The sequence below is a fragment of the Oncorhynchus clarkii genome, chromosome 21, assembly GCF_045791955.1.
Source record: "Oncorhynchus clarkii lewisi isolate Uvic-CL-2024 chromosome 21, UVic_Ocla_1.0, whole genome shotgun sequence".
NCBI lineage: Eukaryota > Metazoa > Chordata > Actinopteri > Salmoniformes > Salmonidae > Oncorhynchus > Oncorhynchus clarkii.
This window is the reverse complement of record NC_092167.1, coordinates 20,980,037-20,996,295: the sequence shown is the minus strand read 5'-3', so window position 1 is coordinate 20,996,295 and position 16,259 is coordinate 20,980,037. Positions and strand designations below refer to the sequence as shown.

Here is a 16,259-nt window from a genome sequence, read left to right as displayed (position 1 = left end):
CACCCCATTCATTTTCATCATGAGCTAAAGCTATTGGCTTTCTACCCAAAGTTGCAAAGGGTAAATTTAACAAACACAAGACACCAGAAAAATTGATAAAGGATGTGGCAGTAACCGAAAGAACAGTGGCACCTAGTGGGTATAACCTGGTACCTTCACACTAATTTGTGAGGGGAAAATGCAAGCAACTTTCATGGATAATTTCTCTGAGCAGGGGAAAAAACATCACCAAATTCAGTGAGAATACATTACATAGTATGAATAAACAATACTCCAAGCCGCAGCTTAATACTACTTGTCAAACATAGAAAACTGATACTGTATACTGGCCATTTGGGTGGTCCGTGGGTGGCTTTTGACCATTTATTTGGATTCCTTAACAATGACTAAGATGTGAGAAGTGGTTTGGCCCAAATTGGATGTTGGATATTATATTTAATGAATATTATATGAATCCTAGAAATTGAAATGGCCAATTTTGGGTGTAATCAATTTGAGTTCAAATTACCTTTCAACAAAATAATGTTGCAGGAATGCGTGTCTTATCTGTTTCTAACTACAGAAACCATTCAGAACAATCTGCAATAATGGGTGTTACGACTCATCTGTGTTTCCACATGTAAAATTGGTAGCTTTAGATAAAAAAATAAAAAAACGCTTTATCAGCCACGTTGACAACATGACCGAGCGGTGTAGATTAGTGTTCAATTTGTGAAGGGCGCTCCTCCCTCACTGCTTTTGCACGTTGACGTCATGGGCCATAGTCCGGTGCACTAAATCACACTCCCTCAATGCTTCTCAGTGGTAGTGACCCTCATGTCTTGTAGAGCTTGTGCCTCATTGCTGCCAAGCCAAGGCTGCATACAGAGAAAGACCCAGCCCGGCCCAAACATGCTGTGTAAAAACACCTCATGGAAAAGACATTCAGAAATTGAGCAGGGAATCTTGAGCTGTTAATGACTTTATCCATTACCATCAAGGACGAAAGCATCTATCATAGTCAAAACGTGTACGCATATGGACAGCAGATTATTACAATATTGGACAGTTGGCTTTCATACTTTTCAAATTCTCAGCACTACTCAAGCAATTTCTCCAACTGTCAGCACATTCAAGTTGAGTACATGGCGCTGCATTAAGTTAGGAATTTTGTATGATGGTCTCAGGCATGTAGTTACTGTAGGTCCCAATGGGAAGCCGGACTATCTCGTGTCAGCATCTGTGGACTAGGGATGTGACGAATGTAAACATTTTCTTAACTTTTAAACTGCCTTTTCTTCCCCCTTTTTAAACGTTATGAAATTAATAAAATTCCACTTGAATTCACAATGAAGCTGTGCTGCCTGCAACGGTTTGGGTCCCTTTCAGATGGTTAAGCATTGCACCTGTACTTCCATTACTGTACCTCAATTCCACCTCTCTTCTCATTTAACTTCTCAAAGTATTGCCATACAGGATTTAGCTTCCATCGCTTGACTTTCTCTGCATGTCTTTTGTAAAAATAAACATTGTTTTTCAGTAAGGAATTTTTGCTTCACATTAACGATCCCAATTTCCTTCAAACGTTTAAATGTTCACACCCCTACTGTGTGGACTCTGATTTATGTTTAAGATTGTGTTCACACAGGCAGCCCAATAAGTATCTTTTCCACTAATTGGATTTGGCCAATCTGAACACCTCTTTTGACAATAATTGGGCAAAATATCAGAATTGGGCTACCTGTGTAATTGCAGTCTTAACGCCAGTTACATTTTAAACACATAGTAAACCCAGTCCATTTAATACATTTGTTCATTCAAATGTCTGTATCAAAACAAAAGTACAGTGCATTTGTAATGTATTCCGACCCCTTGACTTCCACATTTTGTTACATTGACAGCCTTATTCTAAAATGGATTAAATTGTTCTTGGTGGTTCCAAACGTTTTCCATTTTAAGAATGATGGAGGCCACTGTGTTCTGGTGAACCTCCAAAGCTGCATAAATGTTTTGGTCCTCTTCCAAAGATCTGTGCCTCGACACAATCCTGTCTCGGAGCTCTACGGACAATTCCTTCAACCACATGGCTTGGTTTTTGCGCTGACATGCACTGTCAATTGTGGGACCTTTATATAGACAGGTGTGTGTGCCTTTCCAAATCATGTCCAATCAAAAGAATTTACCACAAGTGGACTCCAAGTTGTAGAAACATCTCAAGGATGATAAATTGAAACAGGATGCACCTGAGCTCAATTTCGAGTCTCTGAACAAAGGGTCTGAATACTTATGTAAATAAGGTATTTTCTTAGTTATACATTTGCAAAAAATTCTAGGATCCTATTTTTGCTTTGTCATTATGGGGTATTGTGTGTAGACTGAGGAACATTTATTTTTTATTTAATCAATTTTAGAATAAGGCTGTAACGTAACACAATGTGGAAAGAGTCAAGGGGTCTGAATACTTTCCGGAATGCACTTTATCCTCTGTTTCCTTATTTTAATGATGACTAATAATAATAAGGTGGTAAAGGTATTTGGTGAAGATGGCACTAGTGAGAATAAAACAGCTGACTCTTCGTTGGTAACCCTATAGCATGCCATGTGGTTGACACATCGTGATGACTCTCAAATACTGTATGTCATCACACTCTTCTGATCCCGTGCCAAGTTCCTTTTAGACTAGTCATAAAAAAGGAACTGGTTGCTAAGCGACTGCTGTGCCAGTTATCTCACTAAGTACTAGGGGACCAGAAACGTGTGCTACGTATGGGTCGGGTAAGAGTGTGCGCATGTGTAATTTTAAAGTTGGATGAGCTATTAATATAAAGCTGAATTGTTAGAGGGAGGCCCAAAGCCCATTGTATCGTTATGCTCTTGCTTTTTAGATTGCTTTTAGATGTGCTGCTGTTAATTCGTTATTAATGGTATTTTTCACATATTGTTACAGGCAATGCAATACCCATACAACTGTTATCCTCCACCGTGCTTAGGGTCTTTCAAGTCCCAGTCAGCTGTACTCCTGCCCACCATTGTGATTTCCCCTCATTTAAGTAATGACCCAATATATAACGCTCCATATCCCTGATCTCCGACACATTGACCGCCATGAATAATACAAGCTCTGTAATGCCGCTAACATGCTAGATGCACGGAAGGGAAGACGCTCAAGCTCCTTCTGCTCACTGCATGTGCTTTTAATATGGAAAATATGCTCTACCACCCACTTGGAAGCAAGATGGACTTTTCTAGGTTCATATCCACATCCCTTCACATACGAATTCTGCCAGAACACCTCAGGACTATTTCTGTGAGTCACCTTTACCTTGTGTGGAGGGTATGAGGGCACCATTCCTCTTCAGCAGTGCTACACATCATTCTTCTATGATACTCACTCAAAAGGTCACCGAGCTTTTTTTTTTTTTACCCCTTTTACCCATGGCCTGTGGTCCTCTTTGTCTGCCCATAGCCTGACCCTGATGCCATCAACCCTATTATCGTCACCATGCACCCCCCCCCCCCCCCCCCCCCCCACGGTCTTTAACATGACCTTAGTCTAGCATTATCCTGCTGTATCCATTAATTACAGAGGAGAGACTACCGTAACTGCCTTCCCTAGTGAAATGCAAACCATTGCTGCCTGCCTTGGTGCAGTACCAGTCTAGGCTCTATCTGTCGTTTACAGTGAAGGCTAAGAGAGAGGTGATCAGTTGGGGCCCTGGGGGGGTTTTATAAGCCTCACTTCTGCAAGGGCTTGTTGAAACGGTCTGTCTTTAAAGAGAGAAAGGGTTGACCCCTAAGGCTTTAACAGCATCAGATACTGTATGTGCAGAGGGATGAGAGGAAAGTTGCTTTAAGGCTGGTTTAAGGATGGTGAGAAAGTGGGGGAATGCACCAGTAGTGGTGTAAAGAAGGGGATTGATGGATCTCTGAGGATGGGCTCTAATGGTTTCGGCACCACCAAGAGTGGACAGCTCCCAGAGTAATCTGTGTCACCTTTCAATGCCCCTATTTGTTTCAGTATGAATTGTATTCAATCTTTTCCTTTAAGTCCCTGAAAAGTAAATGGCATTAATGCCGAGCTAAACATGTTCTTTGACACGGTTTGAAAAATGAACAAACATATGTCCTTTGAGGGGCATGTTCTCTGCAGTATTCTGCTATAGCAACATATTCTACATGTCGTGTGCAGGCAAGTTGCCATTGAACATTTCATATGTAATTGTTTGTAATGTATTTTATGCCCCTGGGTGTGCTATGCAGTCTGGTAGGCTGTCTGTGGTCTGAGCTAGTGCCTTTTAGAAAATGTACGTTTTGATTTCCCACAGTGCCTTGTCATATCCTTTCCTCATTCCTCTTTTTCTCCCACACAATCCAATTCTGTATCATCAGTGTCTGATAGTCCGCAAACCCACAACACGCCTTATCTCCCCCATACAGCCCCCTTCTTTGACTATAGATGAATATATATTCATGAGGCGCTTACTCAAAGTGTCATAACGCAAGCTCTCACTCTAATCAGCACGCCTCTACATCGTCCTCTTAGTAAGTGCAGCCGATCTGAGTGACGTTCTTTTGGATCAAGCCTAGTATCTCACGACCTCCACTCTGTATGTAACTCAGATTGTTAGCACTTTGATGGTTGGAATCAAAAATGCATTAAGGCAGCTACAGTCTCCTCAAAAAAGTTTGAATTGTGCATCCTCCCCTCCCTACATCCTTCCTGACATGAGGCTACTCCCTATCCTAGTATTGTACCAACTGTTTAACCTCAGATAGTCGATGGTTAGATTTAAAATGCATGAGGTGATTGGGGGACTCTAAGTAGGCTTGTATAAAGGCCGTCAAGTCCATCCCACCTAGAATCCCCCCTTTAACATGAGCCTATTAGTAGTATCTCTGTTCAATATGCAAAGCCATTGTTTAGATTCAGATTCAAAATGCATTCAGTGTGTTTGACTAGGTTTGTGAACCTGAATCCCCCCCACCTAAGGCAATGGCTCATGTATGTGTCTGAGGCCGTCACCGTGGTTCCAACAGGGTCCTACTTTAGTTCTTCATCAATGATTGGTCGCTGGCTGGCTGCGTTTTTATTGAACAGTGTGTTCCTTTGAGAGCTTAGCTGACATCAGTGACGCTGCCTTCTGCTCCATACTCCTTCTGTTACAAATGCATTTTATATGGGAAACGTTACAGGAGAATATAGAATTTGTGTGTTGTGCCAGAGGGAAAACAAATTATTGTTAATTATTATAAATTTGTAACAATAATAATAATAATATCTCTCTTCCTTCCTCTGTCTCTCTCGGATCCCACTGTCTACCCTTGTCCAGCTGGCCTCAACGACCGACCCACCAGTTACCATGAACTACCTACGCAGGCGTCTGTCCGACAGCAGCTTTGTGGCCAACCTCCCCAACGGCTACATGATGGACCTGCAGAGTGGGCCTCGCCCCACCCCGCCCTCTTCCACCTCCAATCCCGCCTCCCCAGCCACAGAGAGGCGAACGCCCCCCAGCCTGCCACCACAGGTCCCGGCCTCGGGCTCGGCCTTAGGCTCATCCCCGGCCCCGACCCCCGGGGGTTTCCTCAGCTCCTTCTCCAGTGTGGTGAAGACCGCCCAGTTGGCACAGAACGCTGCAGCAGCAGCCAAGGCTTCAGCGGCGGCGGCAGAAGCTGCCAAACCTGTCATACGGAAGCCCAAGATTCTATTGGTCATCGACGACCTGCACACAGACTGGTATGTTTCTCTCCCATAGAAGTGACCACTAAATCAGTATATTACACAAGCCTAGGCTCAATTGCAAGTGTTATTTGATATCAAAACCTATTTGAATTGGCATTAAAAGCACTGTGCTTAGTGTTTCACATACCCTCTGCCCACTTGGACAGCACATGGAATTTGCCATCAAATAGCTAAAGTCTATTCTTGTATGCAGCATTAGTCATACTAATAAACCAGTTCAGAAAGGGAACGGCTGATATGGCACCAGTTAGATGCTAGTAACAATCATGCATTGCATTGGCGGTCTATTTAGCCCCCTAGAGTCGATGTCTGTCAAATTAGCCTGATAAAAACATCCCCATAAAGTGTAAGCTAGAGATATCTGTTTTGATCCGTCTAAATTAGAGGTTGACCGATTAATCGGAATGGCCGATTTTAATTGGGGCCGATTTCAAGTTTTAATAAAATTCAGAAATCGGTATTTTTGGACATTATTTATTTTTATTTTACACCTTTATTTAATCTTTATTTAACTAGGCAAGTCAGTTAAGAACACATTCTTATTTTCAATGACGGCCTAGGAACGGTGGGCTAACTGCCTCGTTCAGGGGCAGAAGGACAGATTTTCACCTTGTCAGCTCGGGGGATCCAGTCTTGCAACCTTACAGTTAATTAGTCCAACGCTATAACCACCTGCCTCTCGTTGCACTCCACAAGGAGACTGCCTGTTATGCGAATGCAGTAAGCCAAGGTAAGTTGCTAGCTAGCATTAAACTTATCTTATAAAAAACAATAAATCAATCATAATCACTAGTTAACTACACATGGTTGATGATATTACTAGTTTATCTAGCGTGTCCTGCGTATACTCAGTTAGATTGTATGCAACAAGTATCTGACTAAGCGGTGGTAGGCAGCAGCAGGCTTGTAAGCATTCATTCAAACAGCACTTTTGTGCGTTTTGCCAGCAGATCTTCGTTGTGCGTCAAGCATTGCGCTGTTTATGATTTCAAGGCTATCAACTCCCGAGATGATGCTGGTGTAACCGATGTGAAATGGCTAGCTAGTTAGCGGGATGCGCGCTAATAGCGTTTCAAACGTCACTCGCTCTGAGACTTGGAGTGGTTGTTCCCCTTGCTCTGCATGGGTAACGCTGCTTCGAGGGTGGCTGTTGTCGTTGTGTTCCTGGTTCGAGCCCAGGTAGGAGCGAGGAGAGGGACGGAAGCTATACTGTTACACTGGCAATACTAAAGCGCCTATAAGAACATCCAATAGTCAAAGGTTAATGAAACACAAATGGTATAGAGGGAAATAGTCCTGTAATTCCTATAACTACAACCTAAAACTTCTTAACTGGGAATATTGAAGACTCGTGTTAAAAGGAACCACCAGCTTTCATATCATGTTCTGAGCAAGGAACTTAAACGTTAGCTTTTCTTACATGGCACATATTGCACTTTTACCTTCTCCAACACTTTGTTTTTGCATTATTTAAACCAAATTGAACATGTTTCATTATTTATTTGAGGCTAAATTGATTTATTGATGTATTATATTAAGTTATAAGTTCCTTCAGTATTGTTGTAATTGTCATTATTACAAATACATTTTAAAAAATCTGCCGATTTAGGTTGGTATCGGCTTTTTTTGTCCTCCAATTATCAGTATCGGCGTTGAAAAATCCTAGTCGGTCGACCTCTATTCTAAATCCACCGCATCCTGTCGTACTTCCGTATCTGCGTTGAAAGGTGACAGCTCTAGAGCTGTGTTTCTCAGTCCATGAGAAACAAAATCTTCTGTAGCGTCCGACCGGTTTTACCTACAAACTATTATTATTTTCCTCCATGACCCCCACAAGCGTTTTGGGACGGAAGTCGGTACAACCGATCTGCCAACTTCTGTCTGTAGCTTCCAAAAAGTTTGTGCTACACACTAATATGAAACGGGTGGAAAGGTGAGACTCTTACGAACATGTACATGCAGGTTGTTTTGCTCTAGGACGCCCACAGGCCTTTCAAGACTTGTCCCCCGGTACCAGTTGAAGAAAATGTATGGGAGTATATATGGAGAGGTTAAATACGTGTAAAAAAAAAAGTTCCACAAATATGTTTCCTGATCTTTCTTATATCTCGCAGATATTTTTTTTGGGGGGGGGAGGGACACATCTGTTCCATGTAGTGAATCTGTTGTTTAATGCGTTTGTATTGGCTAATAGCAGTAAGGCCCCAAAATATTTTTGGGGGATACTTCAAGGGATCTTAAAATTCCAAATCAAATAGCAAAATTATCCTTGTTATGACCGTCTTAAAACAATTCCATATAGGTTAGTAGAACCATCCTCCGCGGGCTTAGACTCTTATGGGTTAAGTCTAAACTAGAATATCTCTCCCTCTGAACTTGGCCGCTGCCCTCTGCTCTCCATTAAGGTTCTACACTACGAGGAGGCCTGACTGGTCTTGGAATTATTACTAAGTTATGTCCCAGCAGACTATGCTGTCCGTGTGCAGGACTTAAATCTTCTCCTTCTTAAATCTACTCCTTTTTAAAGCCCATCTGGGATCCCAAAATGTCTCACTCCCTTTCATCTTATCGCGTACGCTGTAATTAAGCCGTGCAGAAGAAGCCCTTCATTATCTACTGTAGATTCTCTAGGCTGAGTCAATCACTCTGTTCTCTAAGGAGCTCACTGCAGCTTTATACAGTACACTCTGCCTATGACAACTCTGCAGTGTTTAATTTGTATTTTATTTTGTCCACTGTCTAATTATTTGTAGGAGATGAGATGACTTTGACACATGTTACTGAGGATGTATTATAGAGCTTTTGAGTTATAACCAGATTGAAGGATGGGGAAAAAAAATGAATTGGTTAATGGTATAATAGTATGAATGTTTAATTGGCCCATGTCTGCACAGAGGACCTAACATTAAATACAAACATACTGGATACAATATCAAAAGAATTGTGATTTAAGCGTCTCAATTAAACATGGCCTTGACCTTATTATACACAGTATAGCAGACGTCCCTTGTTTGTACAGTGTAGTGGGCCTTAGTGTTCATATCCGTTTGCCCAGGCACCATGTCCATTTTAAGCTTAGGTCTATAAGTGAACATACTAAGTGCATGTATTCCGGTACAAGTGCTCAGCTGTCAGTGAGAAATTGAGTGAATCTTTTACCAAGCATACCATTATGCTTGTGTGTATGGTTTCAACCATGCGGTCTTCTCTTTATCGTTTGGCGACGTGTGGAAATGGCTGGTAAAAGGCTGTAATAAATATCGGTCTTGACGTTTTTTTTATGCATGTTTGATATAAACAGCATTGGCATATTACGATATGAAAACTAAGGTGTTTCATTTTTGGCCACACTGAGGCACTGTAGTCCACCTGCCGCAATATCACAACCTACATGAGCGCTGGTGTGTTTCTCCACATTCCCTGCATCCCTGTGTGGAGTAACACTGAGTTATGAACAGCAGGTGGCGCTAGCTGATAACCTATTGGAGAACTCAAGAGAATATGTACCTGTGCTGAGCATTGCTCCCTGGGTTACCTCTAACCATTCAATACTACCTGTGAACACGCGTGATCTGCCACCACAATACAGATCTGTTGAAGTGGCACCTACATGGTCTTATTCTTTTGTAATCGTTCCATTTCGAACACATGGGGATGAACTTGTTTACTCAGTATAGAGAGAGCAGTGTACCATCAAAGATTGAGCTTTGTAGTAGCAGCGTGGCCCATTTTCATGTAGACTTACACACTTGGTGTAATTTGTCCCTTGAGGTTCTTCTCTTTTTATCATCTCTTTAAATCACTGTAATTCAGTACAATAGACTTGCCTTGCCATATTGAATCTAAACCTACCTCAATAGCCTGGTCCCAGATGTGGTTGAGTTGGCAAGACAGCGCAAACACATTTGGAACCAGGCTATCATATCTAGGTGGCGTTGGAGTGGAGAACAGCAGCAGCTCAACAGTTGACCATTGAGCAATACCCCTGAGAGAGAAGTACAACTAGTAAGAGCCTTTAAATGCTAAATATTTGGCTGCTGCTTTGGCAACGTGTATAGATCATGGTGCCTCTTCTTCCCCCTCCTCACTTTGTTTAAGACGATGTGAAACAAACTTACATTTAGGCATGCTAGTTTTCTCTCTTCAGTTTGACGTGCGGATGAATTGATGGCAGTGTAGTGCTACTACAGATGTCAGTTCTCTGTCAACCCTCCTGCTACCGTCTGTCTCCATTCTATTCCATGTACCTGGCTGGCGTTGTAGGGGAAACTTAAAGCTCCAGAAGTGTTTAAATGGGCCTCCTTTTCCATTTCTGATTTAGTCATTTTGCAGACACTAAATTTAACAGGGCCTGGTAGAATTGTGTCAACACCATTCTGTCAACTACCACAATATATGCAGCAGTAGGTGTGCAGATGGTAAACAGGGTTGAAATGAAATGGATGTCTTTATTCAACATGAGAAAGTTGACTTCTCTTTATTTTAGTGTAGCACACGTGCTAGTGATGCTATGGAAAGCTTTATAAAACCCTTAAGGTATGGTAATAGATCATGGTTTTAGGTGAAATCTAGGGCTTTAAATCTGATTCCCATTTGAAAGGTACAGTAGTTCATGAAAAGTTCACTTTGTGGCTGCCTAAGCTCTCCAATAGTCCTCAGATGCCTTTGTGTTTTTACTGCATCTCCATAAATCAACATTGATCCTATCTCCCGGCACTTTTATTGTTGCTACGGTTGCCAACACAAGTATTTTATCTGGAGCAAAAACCTTTAACACAAACCGATAGCTTGGAGAAGGTTGCCCCGGACCGCAAGCGAACGGCCATGAGATAAATAACCACAATAAAACCTTATCATTACAGGCGTCCATTCCCACCAGGCAACCCAAAAAAAGATTTTGTAATTCAGGATCAATGTTTGTCTGATGGGAGGCAACAAACTGTTGCTCTGTTTGGTTTCAAACGCCCAGGTTTCATTTGTAGACTAAATGGGACTAGTGAAATTGGTCAGTTTTCTCGCTTTGTCTCTGTCGGTACCTCAGTGCATTAATCTGGTTCTGATGTGCTTTAATACCAGGTTAATTCCGTATTAAGGTGAGTTATTGTAACACCATTTGACCAACATCCAAGCCTTGGGATCATGTGGTATAATGCAGACAATGAAACTTTTCAAAGCTTTTAGTGATTCATGATTACCCAAATATCTTAGCCAAGTATGAGAATGACATTTTTATAATTTATGATGCACTGATGGATGGCTTATTGATGGCTGATAGGATCTCTTATCTGAAATGGGTTTGAATTACACTATTACACTAAATACCAATCAGTGTTACATGTGTGGTAGCTTTGCCACAGTCTTTATTTATGTGCCCTGAATTTACATTTTATCATATTTAATAGAATCTCATAGCTGACAGAACATGACTGTAATATTTGTCTCCTCTTGGGAGGTGTTTGCACAGACAGCTGGATTAGAACTAGTAGCTCAGTACTGTATATCCAAGTTATTAGTGTCTTTAGTTGTGTGTGAGGGTTAGTGTTGGTGAGGGTGTCCCATGTCCATCCATTGCCCTCTGCCTCGGGCCACATTTCCTCCAGAGCATACCAGAGGAGAGGCTGCTGGTCTCCGGGGAAACGCTGGGCTCCCCTGACAGGCCTGGCCTCCAACTCTGACTGGGGCACAATGGTGGTGCACACACACAGCAGCTTTCACCACCCACAACATCACCATCCTCATCACTTTCTCTGTTTCTCACTCATCTCTTTCCTTTCCCTCTTTCTCTCTCTCCACTTCTCATTCTATCTTTCGCAAGCTCTCGATCTCTCACTCCTGTTTTTCTTTCACTGTCTGTCGGAATCTCTCATTCCCAGGATTTCCTCTCTCCTTTCCTCTCTCCCTCTCTCCCCCTCTCTCATCATATTGCCCTCATCGGACTTGCCATTGGCTCCCTGTCATGCCACACCCTCCTAAGAATGCCATGCCACATGACATTCTGCAAGCCAAAAAACTGTCAGTTTGTTGTTTGAATCTGAACAATGTACCGGTTCTTGAATGATCCTATATTAGATTACTCTATCCAACCACTCTTTGGTAAATGCAGTACAATCACTGATGTCGTTGTCATATCTGTCAAAATGAGGGTAATTGTGATGGCTGTGGAAAAAATCTGTCTGTGAGTTCTTATTGTCATATAGCGTAACCCATGTTGACTTGTAAGAATGAAGGACACATTTCAGATTTCGTCTGTCAAAATACACTGCTCAAAAAAATAAAGGGAACACTAAAATAACACATCCTAGATCTGAATGAATGAAATATTCTTATTAAATTTTTCTTTACATAGTTGAATGTGCTGACAACAAAATCACACAAAAAATGATCAATGGAAATCAAATTTATCAACCCATGGAGGTCTGGATTTGGAGTCACACTCAAAATTAAAGTGGAAAACCACACTACAGGCTGATCCAACTTTGATGTAATGTCCTTAAAACAAGTCAAAATGAGGCTCAGTAGTGTGTGTGGCCTCCACGTGCCTGTATGATTTCCCTACAACGCCTGGGCATGCTCCTGATGAGGTGGCGGATGGTCTCCTGAGGGATCTCCTCCCAGACCTGGACTAAAGCATCCGCCAAATCATGGACAGTCTGTGGTGCAACGTGGCGTTGGTGGATGGAGCGAGACATGATGTCCCAGATGTGCTCAATTGGATTCAGGTCTGGGGAACGGGCGGGCCAGTCCATAGCATCAATGCCTTCCTCTTGCAGGAACTGCTGACACACTCCAGCCACATGAGGTCTTGCATTAGGAGGAACCCAGGGCCAACCGCACCAGCATATGGTCTCACAAGCCGTCTGAGGATCTCATCTCGGTACCTAATGGCAGTCAGGCTACCTCTGGCGAGCACATGGAGGGCTGTGCGGCCCCCCTCAAAGAAATGCCATCCAACACCATGACTGACCCACCTCCAAACCGGTCATGCTGGAGGATGTTGCAGGCAGCAGAACGTTCTCCACGGCGTCTCCAGACTCTGTCACATCTGTCACATGTGCTCAGTGTGAACCTGCTTTCATCTGTGAAGAGCACAGGGCGCCAGTGGCGAATTTGCCAATCTTGGTGTTCTCTGGCAAATGCCAAACGTCCTGCACGGGGTTGGGCTGTAAGCACAATCCCCACCTGTGGACGTCGGGCCCTCATACCACCCTCATAGAGTCTGTTTCTGACCGTTTGAGCAGACACATGCACATTTGTGGCCTGCTGGAGGTCATTTTGCAGGGCTCTGGCAGTGCTCCTCCTGCTCCTCCTTGCACAAAGGTGGAGGTAGCGGTCCTGCTGCTGGGTTGTTGCCCTCCTACGGCCTCCTCCACTTCTCCTGATGTACTGGCCTGTCTCCTGGTTGCGCCTCCATGCTCTGGACACTACGCTGACAGACACAGCAAACCTTCTTGCCACAGCTCACATTGATTTACCATCCTGGATGAGCTGCACTACCTGAGCCACTTGTGTGGGTTGTAGACTCCGTCTCATGCTACCACTAGAGTGAAAGCACCGCCAGCATTCAAAAGTGACCAAAACATCAGCCAGGAAGCATAGGAACTGAGAAGTGGTCTGTGGTCCCCACCTGCAGAACCACTCCTTTATTGGGAGTGTCTTGCTAATTGCCTATAATTTCCACCTGTTGTCTATTCCATTTGCACAACAGCATGTGACATTTATTGTCAATCAGTGTTGCATCCTAAGTGGACAGTTTGATTTCACAGAAGTGTGATTGACTTGGAGTTACATTGTGTTTTAAGTGTTCCCTTTATTTTTTTGAGCAGTGTACATTACTCACTTTGGCTTTATGGGAGACTAATGCAATGAGGGGAAAAGTTTCATGGTAAAGATTCTGGATTCCTCTGCATGATGTTTTTACAATGGGTGTGTGACTGTAAGAGTGAGTGTTTGGGGAGAACATGGGCCAAATCCTGTCTGGGTGTCTACTCTTGGAACCATGCGACGGGCTGCTCACCTCAACTTTTTAAAGTCCAACTGACTGTACATTTAATTGATCATTTGAAGTGATGACAAGTTGCGCAATGAATTCCTTGGCTTGAAAACATGTAATCTTTAGTACATACGCAAGCCTCCTGGTCTTGCTTAATATCTCATGCTCTATTACTGTCATGGTGAAGGTAAGTGTGGCCCTGGGTGACAGAGCATTGGTCTTTACTGTATCCAAGTCAGACTTTTTCAAAGGTTGACCGCTAACTAAATGACAAGGAAGTATAACCATGGATCTTATAGTCAACAGCTGGAAAACCTTAAGATCGGTGATGAGATTAACCCCATTTGCGTCTGTTACTGTAAATCAGCATATGGAAACCAGGGATAGGGGGAATTCTAACCGGTGCCCCCACACACTGACTCTGTACCGGTACCCCCTGTATATAGCCTCGCTATCTTTATTTTACTGCTACTCTTTAATTATTTGTTACTTTTATTTCTTATTTTTGCAGGTATTTTTCTTAACCAAAAGACGCATCAATCTCCGATTTTAAATATGCGGAGCAAGCGAAACAACAGCTCCTCTGTCTCGTTATGTGTATCTGATGCTGTCTGGACAAACAAAATAGTATGTCATCTTTTTATCCAGACAGCATCAGATACATGGGCTATATATAGTAAGACAGAGGGGTGCTGTTAAGCTCATTCGGATGCTTTCTCCGGTGAGAGAGTTTCTTCTCCTGACAGCAGAGCCTTCTCCTGATAGTTGAAGGGGCCATGCCCAGTTGATAATCACCCCGATAATTTCCTCAACTGAACCTAAACTATAGCGAAACAACCAATTGAACCGATATAACAACATTAAATAAATGAAGTAAAGTATCATGGGGGAGAAAGGCAGAGAATGGGTGAGTTGATGAGTGAGGGGAAGCGAAAGATAATTATGTAATCACCAATTTATGAATGAGGAACAGGACCGGCATTTCTATTATTTTGATCTATTTTAATCTCAAAATGGTATGTGCGCTATATCAGTACACCGAATCCAAGCTGTCTACTCTGGTCTACTTGGAGTACACAGTGAGAGCATGCGTCATTTTCAAATGGCAAGTAGACTAAGATGAATGGATGCACATGCTGCATTAGCATTGCTACAAAATCTGAATGAAAACGACTCTGGTGGTGGGGAAGAAATGAATCACAGCATCTCTGTCTATTCTTCTGATTCTGAGCCTCCGCCTGAACCTGCACCTCTAAGGTCTAAGCGCAAAAAAAGCCAGAACAGTGCGCACTGAGCAGATGCCTGCGCCACCACCAAGTGAAACAGGAGAGAGGAGGGACGGCCTCGTTTGGCTTGAACAAGCAGACGACAATGCTACTGGCTGATTTATCAGCTCAAAATGTCATCATTGAGAGACCAGGCCCTTGCAACTCAAGTAAAAAACATTCGCAATGCATTCACCAGATTTCCTTGTTTGTGACATGGACATGCTCTAATGAGCTGACAATTTACTGTTTTTGACTGCTGTCATATCAAGCCTTATATTAATGATGATGCTATTATTGCTTTTGTGCTGATTTTCAGTAGTTATCAAGCACATCAAGCGCATGTTTAGGCTACTGATGTTTTCCTTATTTGACTGAGTGTCTTGGTGGTTGGGGTATTTCATTGTATTTTGTTATAAAAAGAAGCTGTTACCACGTTCCAGCACATGCTTTCTGTTTCCTAGTTGTAACAAATGCAGTCCAAGTGTTCAACACATTTTATCCTTGAATGTTTTTTAAATAGCAGTGGTCTCCAATGGGTTCATCGCAAGCACCCAATAGCTCTTAGCCCAGCTATAAGTAGCTCGCCAAATATTTCTGAAAAAAGTAGCGTCATCGTGCTGATTTGCGACAATCATTCATATCATACCATTACACAGCATAGGAGTCAAGTCATACATGCCCTTTTTAAATACAATCAAGCGTTTTTATTATTATTATCATGTATAAGGCCAGGCGGTCAGGCCCCGTCTGATTTGGGCTGGGAATAAGAACTCAACCCCAAACTGAGTGTCAGACACCTTAAGCTCCTGGCTACTATCCAATTTAATCCATTTTGACATTATCCCTAGTTAGTTTAAGGCAATTTGAACTAAACGTAACACTGTCAATTAATTTCCAGCAATGTTGCCCCTGTGTGTCTGGTGTGGAGGGTGTGTGTGTTTCTCAGTCACTTAGCCAGTTAGCGGTAATGATGCCGTAGATTTACCTGGCAGACTTATATAACGATTATTTGTATCAATCGATGGGTATTTGTTTTGCGAGCTCTGTCATGACTTATACAGCAACACAAACATCTCACAAAATGCACAATCAAAGGGGTGTTACACACAAAAAAATGTTTTTTCCCCCGCCCCAACATTTTTTTCGTCTGTAATTTAAGCATTGAAATGGACTCAACCTCCAATTTCATTGATTCTCTAAGAAATAATTGTTATTTTTAGAGTGAAAATCTGGAGAAAAAAAATCCCAAACCAAGGAAAATGGTTGGTAATACAAAGAC

At 42.5% G+C, this 16,259-nt stretch overlaps 1 protein-coding gene across 1 annotated transcript in view; it reads left to right on the top strand.

Moving 5' to 3' along the window:
* LOC139379358 (synapsin-3-like) overlaps positions 1-16,259 on the top strand; it is a 121,917-nt gene that overhangs the window by 3,513 nt on the left and 102,145 nt on the right. Inside the window, exon 2 of the mRNA XM_071122165.1 lies at positions 5,310-5,716. Coding sequence (XP_070978266.1) covers positions 5,340-5,716 — 377 coding nt within the window. The 5' untranslated portion in view covers positions 5,310-5,339. The remainder of the gene's footprint in view (positions 1-5,309; positions 5,717-16,259) is intronic.